Below are 14,056 nucleotides of genomic sequence, written 5' to 3'. Positions count from 1 at the left end.
TTCTCTCTTTAGGTCCATTAATATTTACTTTGTATATTTAGGTGCTCCTTTGTTGGGTGCATAAATATTTATAAATGTTATATCTCTTTGTTGAACTGATTCATTTATCATTACATAATGACATTTTTTGTCTCGTATTGCAGTCTTTGTCTTAAAGTCTATTTTTTCTTTTTCTTTCTTTTTTTTTTAAAGATTTTATTTATGTATTTGTCAGAGAGAGAGAGAGAGAGAGAGCGCAGTAGGCAGAGGGAGAAGCAGGATTCCCGTCGAGCAGGGAGCCCGATAATAGTCTGTCTTTAGTTAATAACAACTTAAATTTGCACACAGCCTAAGCTCTGCATCTTTACTCCGCAGCCCCCACGTTTTGTGGTTTCGATGTTGCAATCTACATCTTTTTGTCTTTTATGTCATTACAGAATTATTGGAGGTACAGCTGTTTGTACTATTTTTGTCTTTGAACCTTCATGCTAGATTTATAAGTGAACCCACCATGTCCACATTAGATTATTCTGAATTTTACTTTATCAGTGATATTTATGGGTGCCTGTTTTCCCGTTACTAGTCAGTGCCATTTCATTTCAGCCTAAAGAAGTAAAGACCAGTAAAGCTGGTCTAGTGGTGATTAACGTCTTCAACTCTTTTTTTTTTTTTTTTTTTGACAGAGAGAGCACAAGTAGGCAGAGAGGCAGGCGGGGTGGGGGGAGCAGGCTCCCTGCTGAGCAGAGAGCCCGATGTGGGGCTCGATCCCAGGACCCTGGGATTATGACCCGAGCTGAAGGCAGAGGCTTAACCCACTGAGCCACCCAGGCGCCCCTCTGTACAGTATTCTTGGTGGGCAGGTTTTTTTCTTTCAGCACTTTGAATCTATCCCCTCACTTCCTTCTGATCTGCAGGGTTTCTGCTGAAAATCTGCTGAGAGTTTAATGGGGCTTCCCTCGTGTGTACCAAGTTGTTTTTCCCTTGTTGCTCTCAAGATTCCCTCCTTGTCTTTAACTTTTGACAATTTAATTGCGATGGGGCTTGGTGTGGATCTCTTTGGGTGCATCTTTTTTGGAATTCTTTGGACTCTGGGTATCTATTTCCTTTTCCAGGCTAGAGAAGTATGCAGTATTATTTTTTTCAGAGAAGTTGTCTGTCCCTTTCTCTTTCTTGTCCTTCTGGGACCCGTGTAATGTCAATGTTGATTCTCTTGGTATTGCCCGTAAGTCCCTTAAGATATGCTCACTCTTTTTCTTTTCCTTCCTTTCTTCTCTTCTCCTGCTTTGGTTCTGCTCCGCTGTCCTTCAGTCCACAGACCTTTTCTTCCACTTCATGTGTCTGTGGTTGAATCTTTCCATTGTATTTTTTCAGTTCCGTTATCGTATTCCTCAACCCCGTGACTTGTTGGGTACTTCGTTTTCTCTCTCTTAGCTGGATTCTCATTTTGTTCATGCAATGTTTTCCGGAACTTGGTGAGCATCTTTATGGCATGAACTCTTTATCCGGTAAATCACTGGTCCCCGTTTCATTAAGATGTTTTTATGAGATTTTATCTTTTTTTTTTTTTTTAAAGATTTTATGTATTTATTGGACAGAGAGAGATCACCAGCAGGCAGAGAGGCAGGCAGAGAGAGAGGAGGAAGCAGGCTCCCCGCTGAGCACAGAGCCTGATGCGGGGCTCGATCCCAGGACCCTGGGACCATGACCTGAGCCGAAGGCAGCGGCTTAACCCACTGAGCCACCCAGTTGCCCCATATGAGATTTTATCTTTTTCTTTCATTTGATTGTATTCCTGGTTTTTGTTTTTGTTTTTCGTTTTCTTTGACGCTGTTGGTTTCTATGCATTAGGGAAAGCAGCCACCTTTAGAGTGACCTGGTGTCAGAAATGAACCTTCTGGTTCAGCCCTTTCCTAGTTCTTGGTTGTCAAACATTTCCCAGCTTGCTTTGTTCTTAGCGGCTCCCAGTAGCTGAAGGTTTGCCAGGACATTTCAGTGCCCTAAAGGGGATGGTCTCAGTCTGCACCTGGATTCAGGCTGATTGGAAGCAGACTTAAGAATATGTAAATACATCTTTTTCAGGGGAAGACCAGAAGATAGGCATGCCTGTTTGCTCCTTTTGCACTAAGCCCTGAGATGAATTATTTCTTGTTTTGCCACTGTGCTGTTAAACCCATAAACACAAGCCCCACTGGCCACCTGCTTTCAGTTATTTTGGGTAAATATCCAGAGTAGAATTGCTGGATCATATGGTAATTCTATTTTTACTTTTTTGAGTAATCACTATACTGTTTTCCATGCCAGTTACACCATTTTACATTCCCACCAATGGTGCACAAGGGTTCCAGTTTCTCCACATCATTACCAGCACTTGTATTTTCCTGTTGTGGTTTTTTTAAATCAAATAATAGCCATCCTAATGGGTATGAGCTGGTATCTCATTGTAGCTTTTTTCTCTCTTTTTATTGGGTTAAAATACACATAATGTAACATTTAACATCTTAACCACTTTTTTTTTTTTTAAGATTTATTTTAGAGAGAGAGCATGTGCAAGTGGGGGGCAGGCCAGAGGGAGAGAGAATTTCCAGAAGACTCCACACTGACTGTGGAGCATGATATGGGCTTGATCTCATGACCCTGAGATCATGACCTGAGCCAAAACCAAGAGTTGGATGCTTAATTGACTGAACCATCCAGGCGTCCCTAAAACATTTTTTTTTAAAGTGTACAGTTCAGTGGTATTAAATGCTTTCTAAGCATCATCCATCCCCAGAACTCTTCTCGTCTTGTAAAACAAACTCTGTACCCATTAAACAGTAACTTCCTGTTCTCCCCACCCCCGAGCCCTGCAACCACCATTCTGCTCCCTGTGTCTGTGATTTCAGCTACTCTAGACTCCTCCTATCGGTGGATTATACAATATTTGTCTCTTTTTTGCCTGGTTTATATCACTTCTCATAATTGTTGAGAAAATCCATATTGTCGCGTGTGTCAGAATTTCCTTCTTTTTAAAGACGGAATAATATTCCGTGGTGTATGTATGTCATGTTTTGTTTTTCTGTTTGTCCATTGATGGATGCTTGGGTTCCCCCATGTTTTAGACACTGTGAACAGTGCTGCTGCAGATACGGGTGTACTAACATCTCTTCAAGACCCTGGGTTCAGTTCTTTCGGGTAGGTACCCGGAAGTGAAATAGCTCGATTATATGGTATCTCTATTCTTAATTTTTTAAAAAAGATTTTATTTATTTACTTGAGAGAAAGCCAGAGACAGAGCGTGAGCGGAGTGGGAGGGGGAAGAGGAAGAGGCAGAAGCAGGCTCCCCGCTGAGCAGAGAGCCCGATGCGGGGCTCGATCCCAGGACCCTGGGAAAATGACCTGAGCCAAAGGCAGACGCTTAGCCAGCTGAGCCACCCAGGCGCCCCTCTGTTTTTAATTTTTTGAGGAATTTCCATACTGTTTTTCCATAGCGGCTGCACCATTTTACATTCCCACCAACACTGCAGAAGGGTTCAAGTTCTTCACCCCCTTGCCAATGCTTGTTGTGTTCTGGTTTTTAAAAAATATAATAATTATCTTCATGGATGTGAGGTGGTATCTAATTGTAGTTTTGATTTGCATTTCCCTAATGATTAGTGGTGTTGAGCAAATTTTTTTATGTGCTTATTGATCATTTATCTGTCTTTTGGAGAAATGTCTATTCAAGTTCTTTGCCTATTTTTAAATTGGATTGTTTGGGGTTTTTTTTGGTTGAGTTTGAGGAGCTCTTTCTATATTCTTCATATGAACACCTGAACGTAAATCAGATACATGATTTGGCAATGTTTCCTCCTATCCTGTGGCTGCCTTTTCACTCTGTGGATCATGTCTTTTGATGTATAGAAGTTTGTTATTTTTAAAGTTTTAAAATTAGCATGTAATGTATTATTTGCTTCAGGGGTGCAGGTCTGTGAATCATCAGTCTTACAGAATTCACAGCACTCACCATAGCACATACCCTCCCCAATGTCCATCACCAGCCACCCCATCCCTTCCCCCAGCCCCCAGCAACCTTCTGTCTGTTTCCCGAGACTAAGCAAAAGTTCGTTATTTTGATGTAGTCCACTTTGTCCTTTTTTTTTTTTTTTAAGATTTAAAAAAAAATTTGTCAGAGAGAGAGAGCACAAGCAGGCAGAGAGGCAGGCAGGGGGTGGGGGGAAGCAGGCTCCCTGCTAAGCAGAGAGCCCGATGCGGGGCTCGATCCCAGGACCCTGGGATCACGACCTGAGCTGAAGGCAGCGGCTTAACCGACTGAGCCATCCAGGCATCCCAATTTGCCCATTTTTTAATCACCTGTGCTTTTGATGTCTTAGAGAAATCATTGCCAAATCCAAGTTATAAAGCATTTCTCCTCTGTTTTTATCTAGGATTTTTATAGTTTAAGCTCTCACATTTAAGTCTTCAATCATTTTGATCTTTGCACATGCTGTGAAATAGGGGTCCAGCTTGGCTCTTCTGTGTGTGGATTTCCAGCTTTCCCAGCTTCGTTTGTTGACAAGACTGCCCTTTCTTCTCCGAATGGTTTTCGCAGTCTCGTTCAAGCCACTTGGCCCTACGTGTGAGGGCTTATTTCTGGGCCGTCTGTCCTGTTCCTTTGGTCTAAATGTCCGTCTGTGTGCCAACACCACACTGTTTGGATCACTGTAGTTTTGTAATAACTTCAGAGATTTGAAATCAGGAAGCACGAGAATTCTAGTGCGGTTCTCCTTTCTCAAGATTGTTTTGGCATTTGGGGTCTCTTGCGATTTCATATGAAGTTCAGGATGGGTTTCTCAGTTTCTGCAAGAAATGCTGCTGGGATCTGGTAGAGATTGCATTAAATCTACAGAGGCTTTGGGTAGTCCCGGCAGCCTAACAGTATCGTCTTCTGAGCCACGTACAGAGGATGTCTTCCCATTTATTTGTGTCTTTTTAAGTTTCTTCCAACCATGCTTCGTACGGGTCTTTTACCTCCTTGGTTAAATTTATTCCTAAATAATCAGATTCCTTTCGATGCCATTGTAAAGTGGAATTTGTTCTTAATTGGCTTTTCGGATTTCATCATTAATGTATACAGAGGCAACTGATTCGGAGTGTGGGATTTTGTAATGGGGCAACATCGCTAAATTCATTTATTCTGACAGATGTTTGTTTCGGTGTAATCTTTAAAGGGTTTCTACACATACAGCCATGTCATCTGCAAACAGGTAATTTTACTTCTCCAATTTGGACTCCCTGTGGCGCTCCCCCCCCCCCTTTGGTGGTTAGGACTTCTAGTAGAATGTTAAGCAGAAGTGATAAAAGCAGGCATCCTTGTCCTTTTCCTGATCTTAGAGGAAAAGCTTTCCATCTTGCACCAGTATGTCACCCGTGGGCTTGTCGTCTATGGCCTTGATTACGTTTGGGTGCATTTTTCTCTTCCTAGTCTGCTGAGGCCCCGCTTTGACCTTTTCCTTTTTCCTCTGGCTTCAGTCTAGATGGAGACCGGCTTGTCCTCTTCCTTCCTGTGTTTTAAGGTGGACACTTGAGAGCAAGCGGCTCCGGTTTCCCTCCTTTGGAGAATTCCCCCCACAGTGCTCTTCCCGTTCCCGTGAATTTATCCGTTCACAGTGCAAACCCTCGTCGAGGTGGCATTGTGTGCCGGGCGCGGCCGTGGTGTGCTCCTGCCCACGGGAGTTTTCACCCACGTTGTCTGAAGCTTCACGGGGGCCATCTGAAGTAGGAGGGGTCCCTGCCTCCATGTCCAGCAGCAGAGGGACTTGCTCAAGACAGAGCGCGGCTCCCATGACTCTTGCATCGGCGCTGGCCTGCTGCTGGCCCCTGGGCAGATGCCTCTCGTCCCGCCGCTGTATGTAGGTGGAAAGGCCCTGGTCCCATCCCGAAGTCAGCTTTCTCCTCCTTGCATTGACAGAAGTCCTGGGCCCATGTCAAGAAGTGCAAAAACAACGTGCATCCCAGCCAGGGCTTGGTGGCTCAGCTGTCCGAGTGGGAGAAGGTCATCCTCGGAGACTCCGTCACAGACATCTTGGTTCCGCTCTACTGATCTTCCCTGTGGTCCAGCTCCGGGTCCTGAGGGCCGCCCAGGGGGAGTGGGCCAGGCCGTGTAACTGGGTTGGTGTGGAAAGAGAAGGCCTTTGCCGCCTGGAGTCCTGTGTCAGCCTCTTGCAGCTCTGCTCTGGCTCCTCGTCCACACCCTGGAGCAGGTGTTCTCTGCCCAGACTCTGGGAGAACCCCCGTCCCAGGGTCCCCCCCCAACTCGATGGAGGCTGCTTCTGGAAGAGCATTGAGCTTCTGAGCAGCTGTCCCACGTGCCCCCATGACCTTCGGAGGCTGGCTGGGAGGAGCTCCAGGGGTTCCCCCTGTCTTCGGTTGGCTCACAGGCTGTCGCAGTGCCCGTGCACGGGTGGAGATCCGCCGGGCCCAGTCCTGGCCCAGGTGCCAGGCTCTGCAGCGCTGGGAAGCTCCTGGCACAAATACAGTCTTGTCTCACCCCGGGTCCCAGCCCTCCCCACCACTATGCCCATCGATGTCATGTTCGGATTTCCTTTCCTTCCTCCCACTGGTTTCCTCCTGGCTGGGTTCCTCAAGAAGAGATTTCCACCCCTCCTATCTCCTTCACCCCTGTTTCTAGAAATTCCTCAGGTCTTAAAGGGACTGTTCTTCAGAACGCACTTCCCAGCGCTGGAAGCCCCAGTCGGGAGAGGGCAGGCGTCGGGACTGACAGGGAATTTAGGATGTCCACGTCACTCAGCAGACACTCCCTGCCCCCTGTGCCTGCCCCCTGTGCGCAGCTGGGGAGGGACAGAGGTGAAGGTCATCTTCCCTCCCAGGACTCTTTGCAGGAGGGGGGAGCCCCCCCCCCCGGCTCCCCTACGGAAGCCAAGCCCTCAAGGAGTGGGGTTTTGCTCTAAGGTAAGAGCTGTCCCGTGGACTCAGGCTTGGGATCAGTTAGGACAGGAGCCTGGACAGAGACTGGCTGCAAGCGATGGCTCTGTGGGTTGGGGGCACCAGGGCAGAGCCCCGGGAAGTTTCCATCAGGGGCACGATGCGGAATAGCTTGTGCGTTAGGTCCGGCCGTCTGCGGGCTCTGGAAGACCCGCCGCGGCGAGCGTGGGGTCAGGGCGAGCCTAGGGTCAGGGCGACCGGCGGCCGCCGTAGAAGAGAGGTTCAGAATCCTCCCCCTGCAGAGGCGCCGCTTTCCCAAGGACGAGAGTCTTCGAGGCCGGGGTCACCTCCGTGCGTCTCGGTTTACTGCCAGCACGGCGGGCCGGAGCTCTGTGGGCCGCCGCACGCGGCTGGCACAACCCGCCGAGCCCCGGCCGGGAACCAGCGCGCCAGCCCCACGCCCGCCGAGCGCCGCAGGGTGAGCGCCCCCTGCTGCCCTTGGCCCCGCCCCGGCCCCGCCCAGGGCCCCGATTGGCTCGGGCCGGGGGCGGGGCTAGCGCGCTGGCCGCCGCAGGCCTTTTCCCATTGGTGGCGGCGGCGGCGCGAGCCCGGAAGCGGTCGGGGGCGGCGGCGGAGGCGGCGGAGGCTACTCCGGCGGGCCGGGGTTGCGGCGCGGTCCTCGACTCGGCTTGTCCGGCGCGTGGCCCGGCAGCCATGCATCTCCCGGCCCCGGGCCCGCTGGGGGACTGCCTGCGGGACTGGGAGGAGCTGCAGCAGGACTTCCAGAGCATCCAGGTGAGTGCCGGTGCGGGCGCCCAGTGGCCCTGAGCCGCGGCTCTCTGGCTCGAGGTCAAGGGTCGGGCAGCCGCGGGTCAGGTAGTGGGGGGCTCGGGGTCAAGGGTCGTGGGCCCTGGCGTCGCTCCAGAGGGTGGCGAGGCCCCGGGTCCTGGGGGTCCTAGCCGGGACCCTCCCCTCGGCCTGGGTTGCGTGTCCGGCGCTGCCCCCGCGGCCGCGACCCCGGCGCAGACCCGCGGAGCCTGGCGCACCTGGGGCCTTCGTGGAGGCCCCGGAAAGCGGCCCTGACCCAGCCCCGTCCTCTCCCAGGGGAGCGGCCGCCTGAGTCGAAGCCGGCCGGGCCCGGCCTTGGGTCAGTCACTCAGCAAACATGCTGGGGGCGCCGGCGTGGCTGGAGCCGCCCTGGGGCAGCGCTGGGGTCTGGGCTGAGTGCGGCGGGGGAGCGGCCCGGAGGGGGAGCGGTCCCGAGGGCCCGGCCCCGCCAGGGCGAGTGTCCAGGGGCGATGCCTGGGTGGGGGCGGCGCCCGTCCAGCCTGAAGGACAGCACCCGCCGAGGCAGGCTTGTGTGGCCGCTGGAAGGCGAGGGAGGGCAGAAGCGGGTGGACCAGACCCTCCAGGGAGCTCGTGGGCCTGGGCGGGGTTGGGACCTCTCGGATGCGGCCAGGGAGCCCCTGGGAGGAACCGTGGGGATCTGGCTCGTGTGGACCGTGCGCTTCTGTGGGGAGGCAGCAGGGAGCCGGCGGCCGGTCTCAGACAGGAGAGAAGTGGTTGGCAGGCAGATGTGGCCCGTGTTGGGTTCTTACGGGCGTGGTGGCCCCTGCAGGGCACGAGAAACCAGACCGGGGGAGGACGGAGCCCGGACAGCTGTGGACTCGTCCTGCCTTTCTCTTTCCTGGGCTGCTGCCAGCCCCTTCCTGCCGCCCCCAGGCCTGACCAAGGCTGCTCAGGCTAGTGGTCCTGCCCGAGTGCCAGCCGGGCAGACCTGCTTCTCAGCCTGGCCACCCCGGCCTGACCTTCCTCACGCTGCCCCTGGTTGTCTGCAGGCTGCTCTTCTGGAAACTCACCCAGCGGGGCAAAGTGCTCTGGGAGGCTTGGGGCCAAAGGTGCGGGGGGAGGGGTAAAAGGACTGGTCTCCACGGCAGGAGTTCTAGCGCTGAAGCCTGGTGACCTTTAACCTGGGAGGCAGGCTGCTGGGGCAGCCCCGGCTCCCCCTGCAGCAGCAGGCGGGGCAGGCAGGAGGGTCTGAGAGAACCACAGTGGCTTCAGGCAGCCTGACTGGTCCAGAAGGCAGACCCTTGCGCCTGGAAGCCAGACTCTGGGTGGGACCGGGGGGTGGGGACAGCTAGTAGGTGGGCGGAGACTCAGCAAAGCTCCTGGGACCTGGTCTGTTGCTGTGAGGGCTTCTGCGCTTGCAGGGGGAGCCCCCTCTCCTGGCCTGCCTCGGGGAGAGGGCGATCTCAGGGGGTCCCTCGGCTGGCTGACTCCTTTCCCGCTCAGACCCTCCCGGGGAGCCCCGCTCTCTACCCAGCAGGCCCCAGCTCACTCTGGCTCCCTGCCTGCTCCCCAGGAGACCCACCGGCTGTACCGCCTGAAGCTGGAGGAGCTGACCAAGCTGCAAAACGGCTGTACCAGCGCCATCACTCGGCAGAAGAAGCAGCTCCAGGAGCTTGCTCTTGTCCTGAAACAGTGAGGACCCCCCTGCCCGGGACCCCCCCAAGCCTCCATACCCCCTAGCCTAAGGCTGGGGGTCAGATTTGTGGTGCACGGAGAGCAGGCACTGACTCCTGAGTGTCCCAGGGCACGGCTTCTCCCCTCTCCCCGCCCCGTGGGGCCATGTTCATCTCCTGCCCCGCAGGTGTCCTATGTGATACCCTGGGGGAGGGGGGGACCGCCCTGACTCTGGCTTCCGTGCCCCAACCTACAGATGCAAACGCTCCCTGCAGTCAGGGGCCAGGGAGGCCGCCCAGGAGCTGGAGAACCAGATCAAGGAGCGCCAGGGACTCTTCTTCGATATGGAGGCCTATTTGCCCAAAAAGAATGGGTGAGACCCCTTTCCCCCAAGCCCAGTGCCCAGATGCCCCTGGGAGAGCGGCCTGAAGCGTGGGCTCCTCTGCCCCGTCAGTCGGCCGGCAGATGGTCCCTGGACCCGCTGGGGGCTGAGCCGTCAGGCTGGGGAGATGGCTCGAGCGACGGTGACAGCTCCCGGAGACGGGTGTTCTGTGGCGGAAGGACAGGGAATGGGGGAGCGCAGTGAGGGACCCCTCGCCCAGCCTGGAGGTCAGGGAGAGCGGAGAGCTTCGAGGAGGAGGGAGCCTGGCAGGCGCGGGAGGGTGGAGACTGTGCGCGTGCGTGGCCAGGGCTCAGGGTGGCAGGTGGTGATGAGACAGGAGGCGAAGCCAGGCTCGGGCCCAGCAGGCTGGGCAGAGCGACCCTCAGGTCAGCCACAGTCACCGAGGGGGATGGCAGGGGCCAGTGCACAACCCTAGGGTGAGGAAAGATCACCCAGCGGAGGCCTGGGGCAGCAAGACGGCTGCGAAGGGCCATGTCCCTGGGGACGACGGGGGTGAGGGGCGGCCAGTAGCCTCGGTTCAGACGGCCCGGGTGGGGGGGTCAAGAGCCACACAGGAGGGGCGGCGTCTCCGGGGCCTCCGGGGGGTGGAGCGCTCCGCAGGACAGTGGAGGTGGAGGTTGCTAATGGGGGACAGAGAGCTGGGGGGGCCAGGCGGACGCGGCAGCTCTTCAGAAGCTCAGCTGTGAGCAGAAGCGGACGCTCGGGGGTTGGGGTTACTCGGTACCCAGGGAAGACCGGAGCGCCTCTCCCTGCTGAAAGCTGGGGCCAGGGCCCCCGGAGCACAGACCCAGCAAAGGGACACCCTTGGGGAGGTGGGAAGGGCAGGGCGTGGGCCCTTCTCACTTGCAGTGGGAGAGTGTTTGGAGCCGGTGAGGAGGGTCCCCCCCACCCCCTCAGAGATGTCAGCCTGGATGGAGGCTTTGACCAGGCCTCGGCGGGGAGGGTGTAGGGAGCCGGTGGCGACGCCGAGAGGCGGCTGGGCCAAGTGCCTGCTGTACCCCCTCGTCTCTTCGCGGTCTGGGACAAGTCCCTTAACTACCCTGAACCTGTGCCCACAGCCCGAGTGGGTGCGCCGTGTCGTGCACACGTGGGACGTGGTCACCTCTCGGGTTCGCCTGGCCAGACAGGCTCCATCGGTGGGAGGGGCGGCGGCAGGAGGCTGGGGGTGGTCCGGTGGGCAAGAAAGCGGCTGCCGTGGGAGGGGGCCCTGGGGACTCGGCTGGCTCAGGAAAGACCAGGGTCGGGGGGCCCTGGAAGCCTCCGTGAGGGCCAGGGTCCGCCTGGCGAAACCAGCTTGGGATGCCGGGCACTCGGGGTCAGAGCGCGAGCAGAGTTTCGGAGGCGGCCCTTCCCGGCCGGGTGGGGGCCCCGCTATGGCCCTGGTGCGGGTGTCCCGGCGGACTCAGGGCGGAAGGTTCTCGGAGGCAGTGGGAACCTGGGGGCGGGCGTGCACACAGGCATCGAGTGCTGCCCAGGCCCCCGGGGGCCATAGGAGCTTCGGGCCGGCTGCCACGGGGTGGGAGAGCCCGGCTGCCCTGGAGGCCCTTGGGTGGGGAGCTGGGGTTGGGGGTTAGACGAGGGGATGTTGGTTTAGCCAGCAGCAGGCCGGGGAGCGGGCAGAAAGGCTGTGCCCCGTGTTTCCTTCCTGTGGCGCCGGTCTGCACTGCCCCCCAGGTCTGAACCCTAAGCCTCTGGGGGCGTGGAGCTGAGGCCAGGTGGCCCCCCTGCTCTGTGCCACTGGCTTTCCCCTCAGTGGGGGCCTCTCCTTACCTGGCTTCCCCCTCCTGCAGGTTGTACCTGAGCCTGGTCCTGGGCAATGTCAACGTGACACTCCTGAGCAAGCAGGCTAAGTAAGTGCTGTCCCAGCCCTGTGCTCCGCCCTCCTGGTCCTTTCTGTCCTGCCCCCCCGCTTCCCAGGCTCAGCCCTGGGGTGCCGGCCCGAGCCGCCTGCGGAAGCCTGTCCGGACCGGGAGCCTCCCTCCGGCACCCCAGCCTGTGCCCCGGGTGTGCGCCCCCCCCCCAGGTTCGCCTACAAGGACGAGTACGAGAAGTTCAAGCTCTACCTCACCATCATCCTCATCCTCATCTCCTTCACCTGCCGCTTCCTCCTCAACTCCAGGTGGGTGTCCTGCCACTCGGGGCCGCACCCCGCTCCCTGCCGGCGCCGGCGCCCACCCTCTGTGCCCTCTGCAGGGTGACGGACGCCGCCTTCAACTTCCTGCTGGTCTGGTACTACTGCACGCTCACCATCCGCGAGAGCATCCTCATCAACAACGGCTCCCGGTGCGTGAGGCCGGGGCGGGCCTGCTCCGGGGCGGGGGCGGGGCGGGGGACTGGCTTCCTCCCACCGCAGCCTGGCATCCTGTGCCCAAGCTCCGATCCCTCGGGGCCGAGGGGACGGAATGACCGCCGCTCCCCACCACAGGATCAAAGGCTGGTGGGTTTTCCATCACTACGTGTCCACTTTCCTGTCGGGAGTCATGCTGACGTGGTGAGTGGCCAGACTGGCTCCCGGGGCGTGGGGGTTGGGGTGCGGGGGGGCGCGGGGTAGACCCAGGGTGTCCCTGAGTTTCTACCTGCTCTTTCCTCCGCTTTCTGCCTTAGGCCCGACGGCCTCATGTACCAGAAGTTCCGGAACCAGTTCTTGTCCTTCTCCATGTACCAGAGTGAGTGTCGGGGGGCGCTGCTCCACACGGGAACCCCTCCCACAGGGAGCAGGCCGGGGGCGGTGGGGACTTTGGGCCGAGCCCCGTTCCGCTGCTCCCCGGTCCAGGCTTCGTGCAGTTCCTGCAGTACTACTACCAGAGCGGCTGTCTATACCGCCTGCGGGCCTTGGGCGAGAGGCACACCATGGACCTCACTGTGGGTGAGTCGGGTGCGGCCTCCGCTCCCGGGCATCCTGACGGGGGACCTTTCCCGACCACGCGGGGCTGAGACCGTGGCCGCCCCTCCCCCGCAGAGGGCTTCCAGTCCTGGATGTGGCGCGGCCTCACCTTCCTGCTGCCCTTTCTCTTCTTCGGACACGTAAGTTGTCTCTGCCCGGCCCCCGCCTGGCCCCGCCTGGCCCCGCCCCGTCCCCGCCCCGTCCCCCGCCCGTCCCCGCCCCGTCCCCGCCCCGTCCCCGCCCCGCGTGTCCGGCCGCCTCCCCGGCGCTGGCTCTGGGCCGTCGCGGGGACCGGCTTCTGTCTGAAACCCTCCATCCTTCCCAGTTCTGGCAGCTTTTCAACGCGCTGACTTTGTTCAGCCTGGCCCGGGACCCCGAGTGCAAGGAGTGGCAGGTGAGCCCGGGGCCCTGGGCTGGGGGGTGGGGACCCTCAAGGGGCGCCCGGCCCCGCCCTCACCCGCTTCCTCCCGCAGGTGCTCATGTGCGGCTTCCCCTTCCTCCTGCTCTTCCTCGGCAACTTCTTCACCACCCTGCGGGTCGTGCACCAGAAATTCCACAGTCAGAGGCGTGGGAGCAAGAAAGAATGAGTCTGGGCCTGCCTGCCCGGCTCCCTCCGGTGCCCCTGGCCCGGCAGGGGCTTCTGTCCCCTTTGCTGGGGCGGTAGGGGGCTCGCCTCATGCGGGAGGGTCTCTTCTGCTCTCCCTGGGGTTTTGTGGGCCCTGTGGGCCCCGAAGGCGCCGCCGGAGAGGAGGGCCGGGCCTGCAGGGAGCGGGGGGGGGGGGGGGGGGGCAGCCTGAATAAAGGAAGCGTGGCAGAGAGGCGCCCCGAGGTGTGTGCTCTCCGAAGGGTCAGGCGGGGCCTTGGCGCCGCCACGACATGGCCTCTCCAGGTTCTGAGTTAAGTAGACGCGGGGAGACCCCAGACCTACTCAAGCAATAGCAAATACAGAAAACAGAACTTTATTCCAAGGAGCAGAGATTATTTAAAATTATTTACAGTCATTGAAAATAACGTGGAGGGGTTGGGGCTCGGCCGAGCTGCGCAGAGCCCCGGATGTAGAGCCCCGAGGGGCCTGAATGTTCCCCGAACACACCCCGTGCCCCGGGGCCTGGACCGGTCCCCGCTGCCAGCCCACCTCCCAGAACAGGGCCCTGCGGACACCCCCCAGGAGACTGGCGGGAGGGAGTGAGGGCAGGGATCCCAGGAAGCCGGGCTGTGGGGCCCGCGGGGCCGGCCTAGCTCCACACGTCCAGGGAGTAGCGGCCCTTGGTCATCAGCTTCTTAACGTAGTCCACGGCCTGTGCGTGCTCCATGGCCCCCCCTTCGGCCACGATGTCGTAGAAGGTGTTCTGCACGTCCCTCGCCATGTTCCGAGCGTCCCTGGGGCAGGAAGGAAAGCGCTGGGCAAGGGCCCCCCACGGGCCGGC

The 14,056-nt window shown here is 57.9% G+C and overlaps 3 protein-coding genes across 10 annotated transcripts in view; 2 read left to right on the top strand and 1 right to left on the bottom strand.

Annotated features, from left to right (window-relative positions):
- The window catches only part of STYXL1 (serine/threonine/tyrosine interacting like 1), a 56,643-nt gene extending 49,299 nt beyond the window's left edge, over window positions 1-7,344 (top strand). For all 4 annotated transcript variants that reach the window (XM_045074978.1, XM_045074977.1, XM_045074981.1 and 1 more), the window contains one exon: window positions 5,906-7,344. In XM_045074978.1, coding sequence (XP_044930913.1) covers window positions 5,906-6,037 — 132 coding nt within the window. In that variant the 3' untranslated portion in view covers window positions 6,038-7,344. The remainder of the gene's footprint in view (window positions 1-5,905) is intronic.
- A 146-nt stretch (window positions 7,345-7,490) lies between these two features.
- TMEM120A (transmembrane protein 120A) lies at window positions 7,491-13,591 on the top strand. Its single transcript, XM_013061061.2, has 12 exons — window positions 7,491-7,674; window positions 9,242-9,360; window positions 9,599-9,715; window positions 11,536-11,595; window positions 11,769-11,864; window positions 11,939-12,028; window positions 12,171-12,236; window positions 12,350-12,411; window positions 12,519-12,611; window positions 12,705-12,769; window positions 12,955-13,023; window positions 13,103-13,591. The coding sequence occupies exons 1-12, from the start codon at window positions 7,594-7,596 to the stop codon at window positions 13,214-13,216; spliced, it is 1,032 nt and encodes a 343-aa protein (XP_012916515.1). The 5' UTR covers window positions 7,491-7,593; the 3' UTR covers window positions 13,217-13,591.
- The window catches only part of LOC101674939 (NADPH--cytochrome P450 reductase), a 60,215-nt gene continuing 59,731 nt past the window's right edge, over window positions 13,573-14,056 (bottom strand). For all 5 annotated transcript variants that reach the window (XM_004761635.3, XM_004761634.3, XM_013061010.2 and 2 more), the window contains exon 16: window positions 13,573-14,009. In XM_004761635.3, coding sequence (XP_004761692.1) covers window positions 13,865-14,009 — 145 coding nt within the window. In that variant the 3' untranslated portion in view covers window positions 13,573-13,864. The remainder of the gene's footprint in view (window positions 14,010-14,056) is intronic.

This window comes from Mustela putorius, unplaced genomic scaffold (genome assembly GCF_011764305.1).
Source record: "Mustela putorius furo isolate JIRA1106 unplaced genomic scaffold, ASM1176430v1.1 tig00000139_pilon_pilon_pilon, whole genome shotgun sequence".
In the NCBI taxonomy this organism is placed as follows: Eukaryota; Metazoa; Chordata; class Mammalia; order Carnivora; family Mustelidae; genus Mustela; species Mustela putorius.
The sequence above is the reverse complement of the archived record's forward strand: the minus strand, read 5'-3'. Positions and strand labels throughout refer to the sequence as shown.

What these genes read in the sequence shown, in the direction of transcription:
- TMEM120A (XM_013061061.2), top strand. Translation starts at nt 7,594, where the DNA reads ATGCATCTCCCGGCCCCGGGCCCGCTGGGGGACTGCCTGCGGGACTGG. An exon ending in CTTGCTCTTGTCCTGAAACA is followed by an intron (nt 9,361 to 9,598) that starts GTGAGGACCCCC and finishes CCCAACCTACAG; the next exon opens with ATGCAAACGCTCCCTGCAGT. An exon ending in CCGAGTGCAAGGAGTGGCAG is followed by an intron (nt 13,024 to 13,102) that starts GTGAGCCCGGGG and finishes TTCCTCCCGCAG; the next exon opens with GTGCTCATGTGCGGCTTCCC.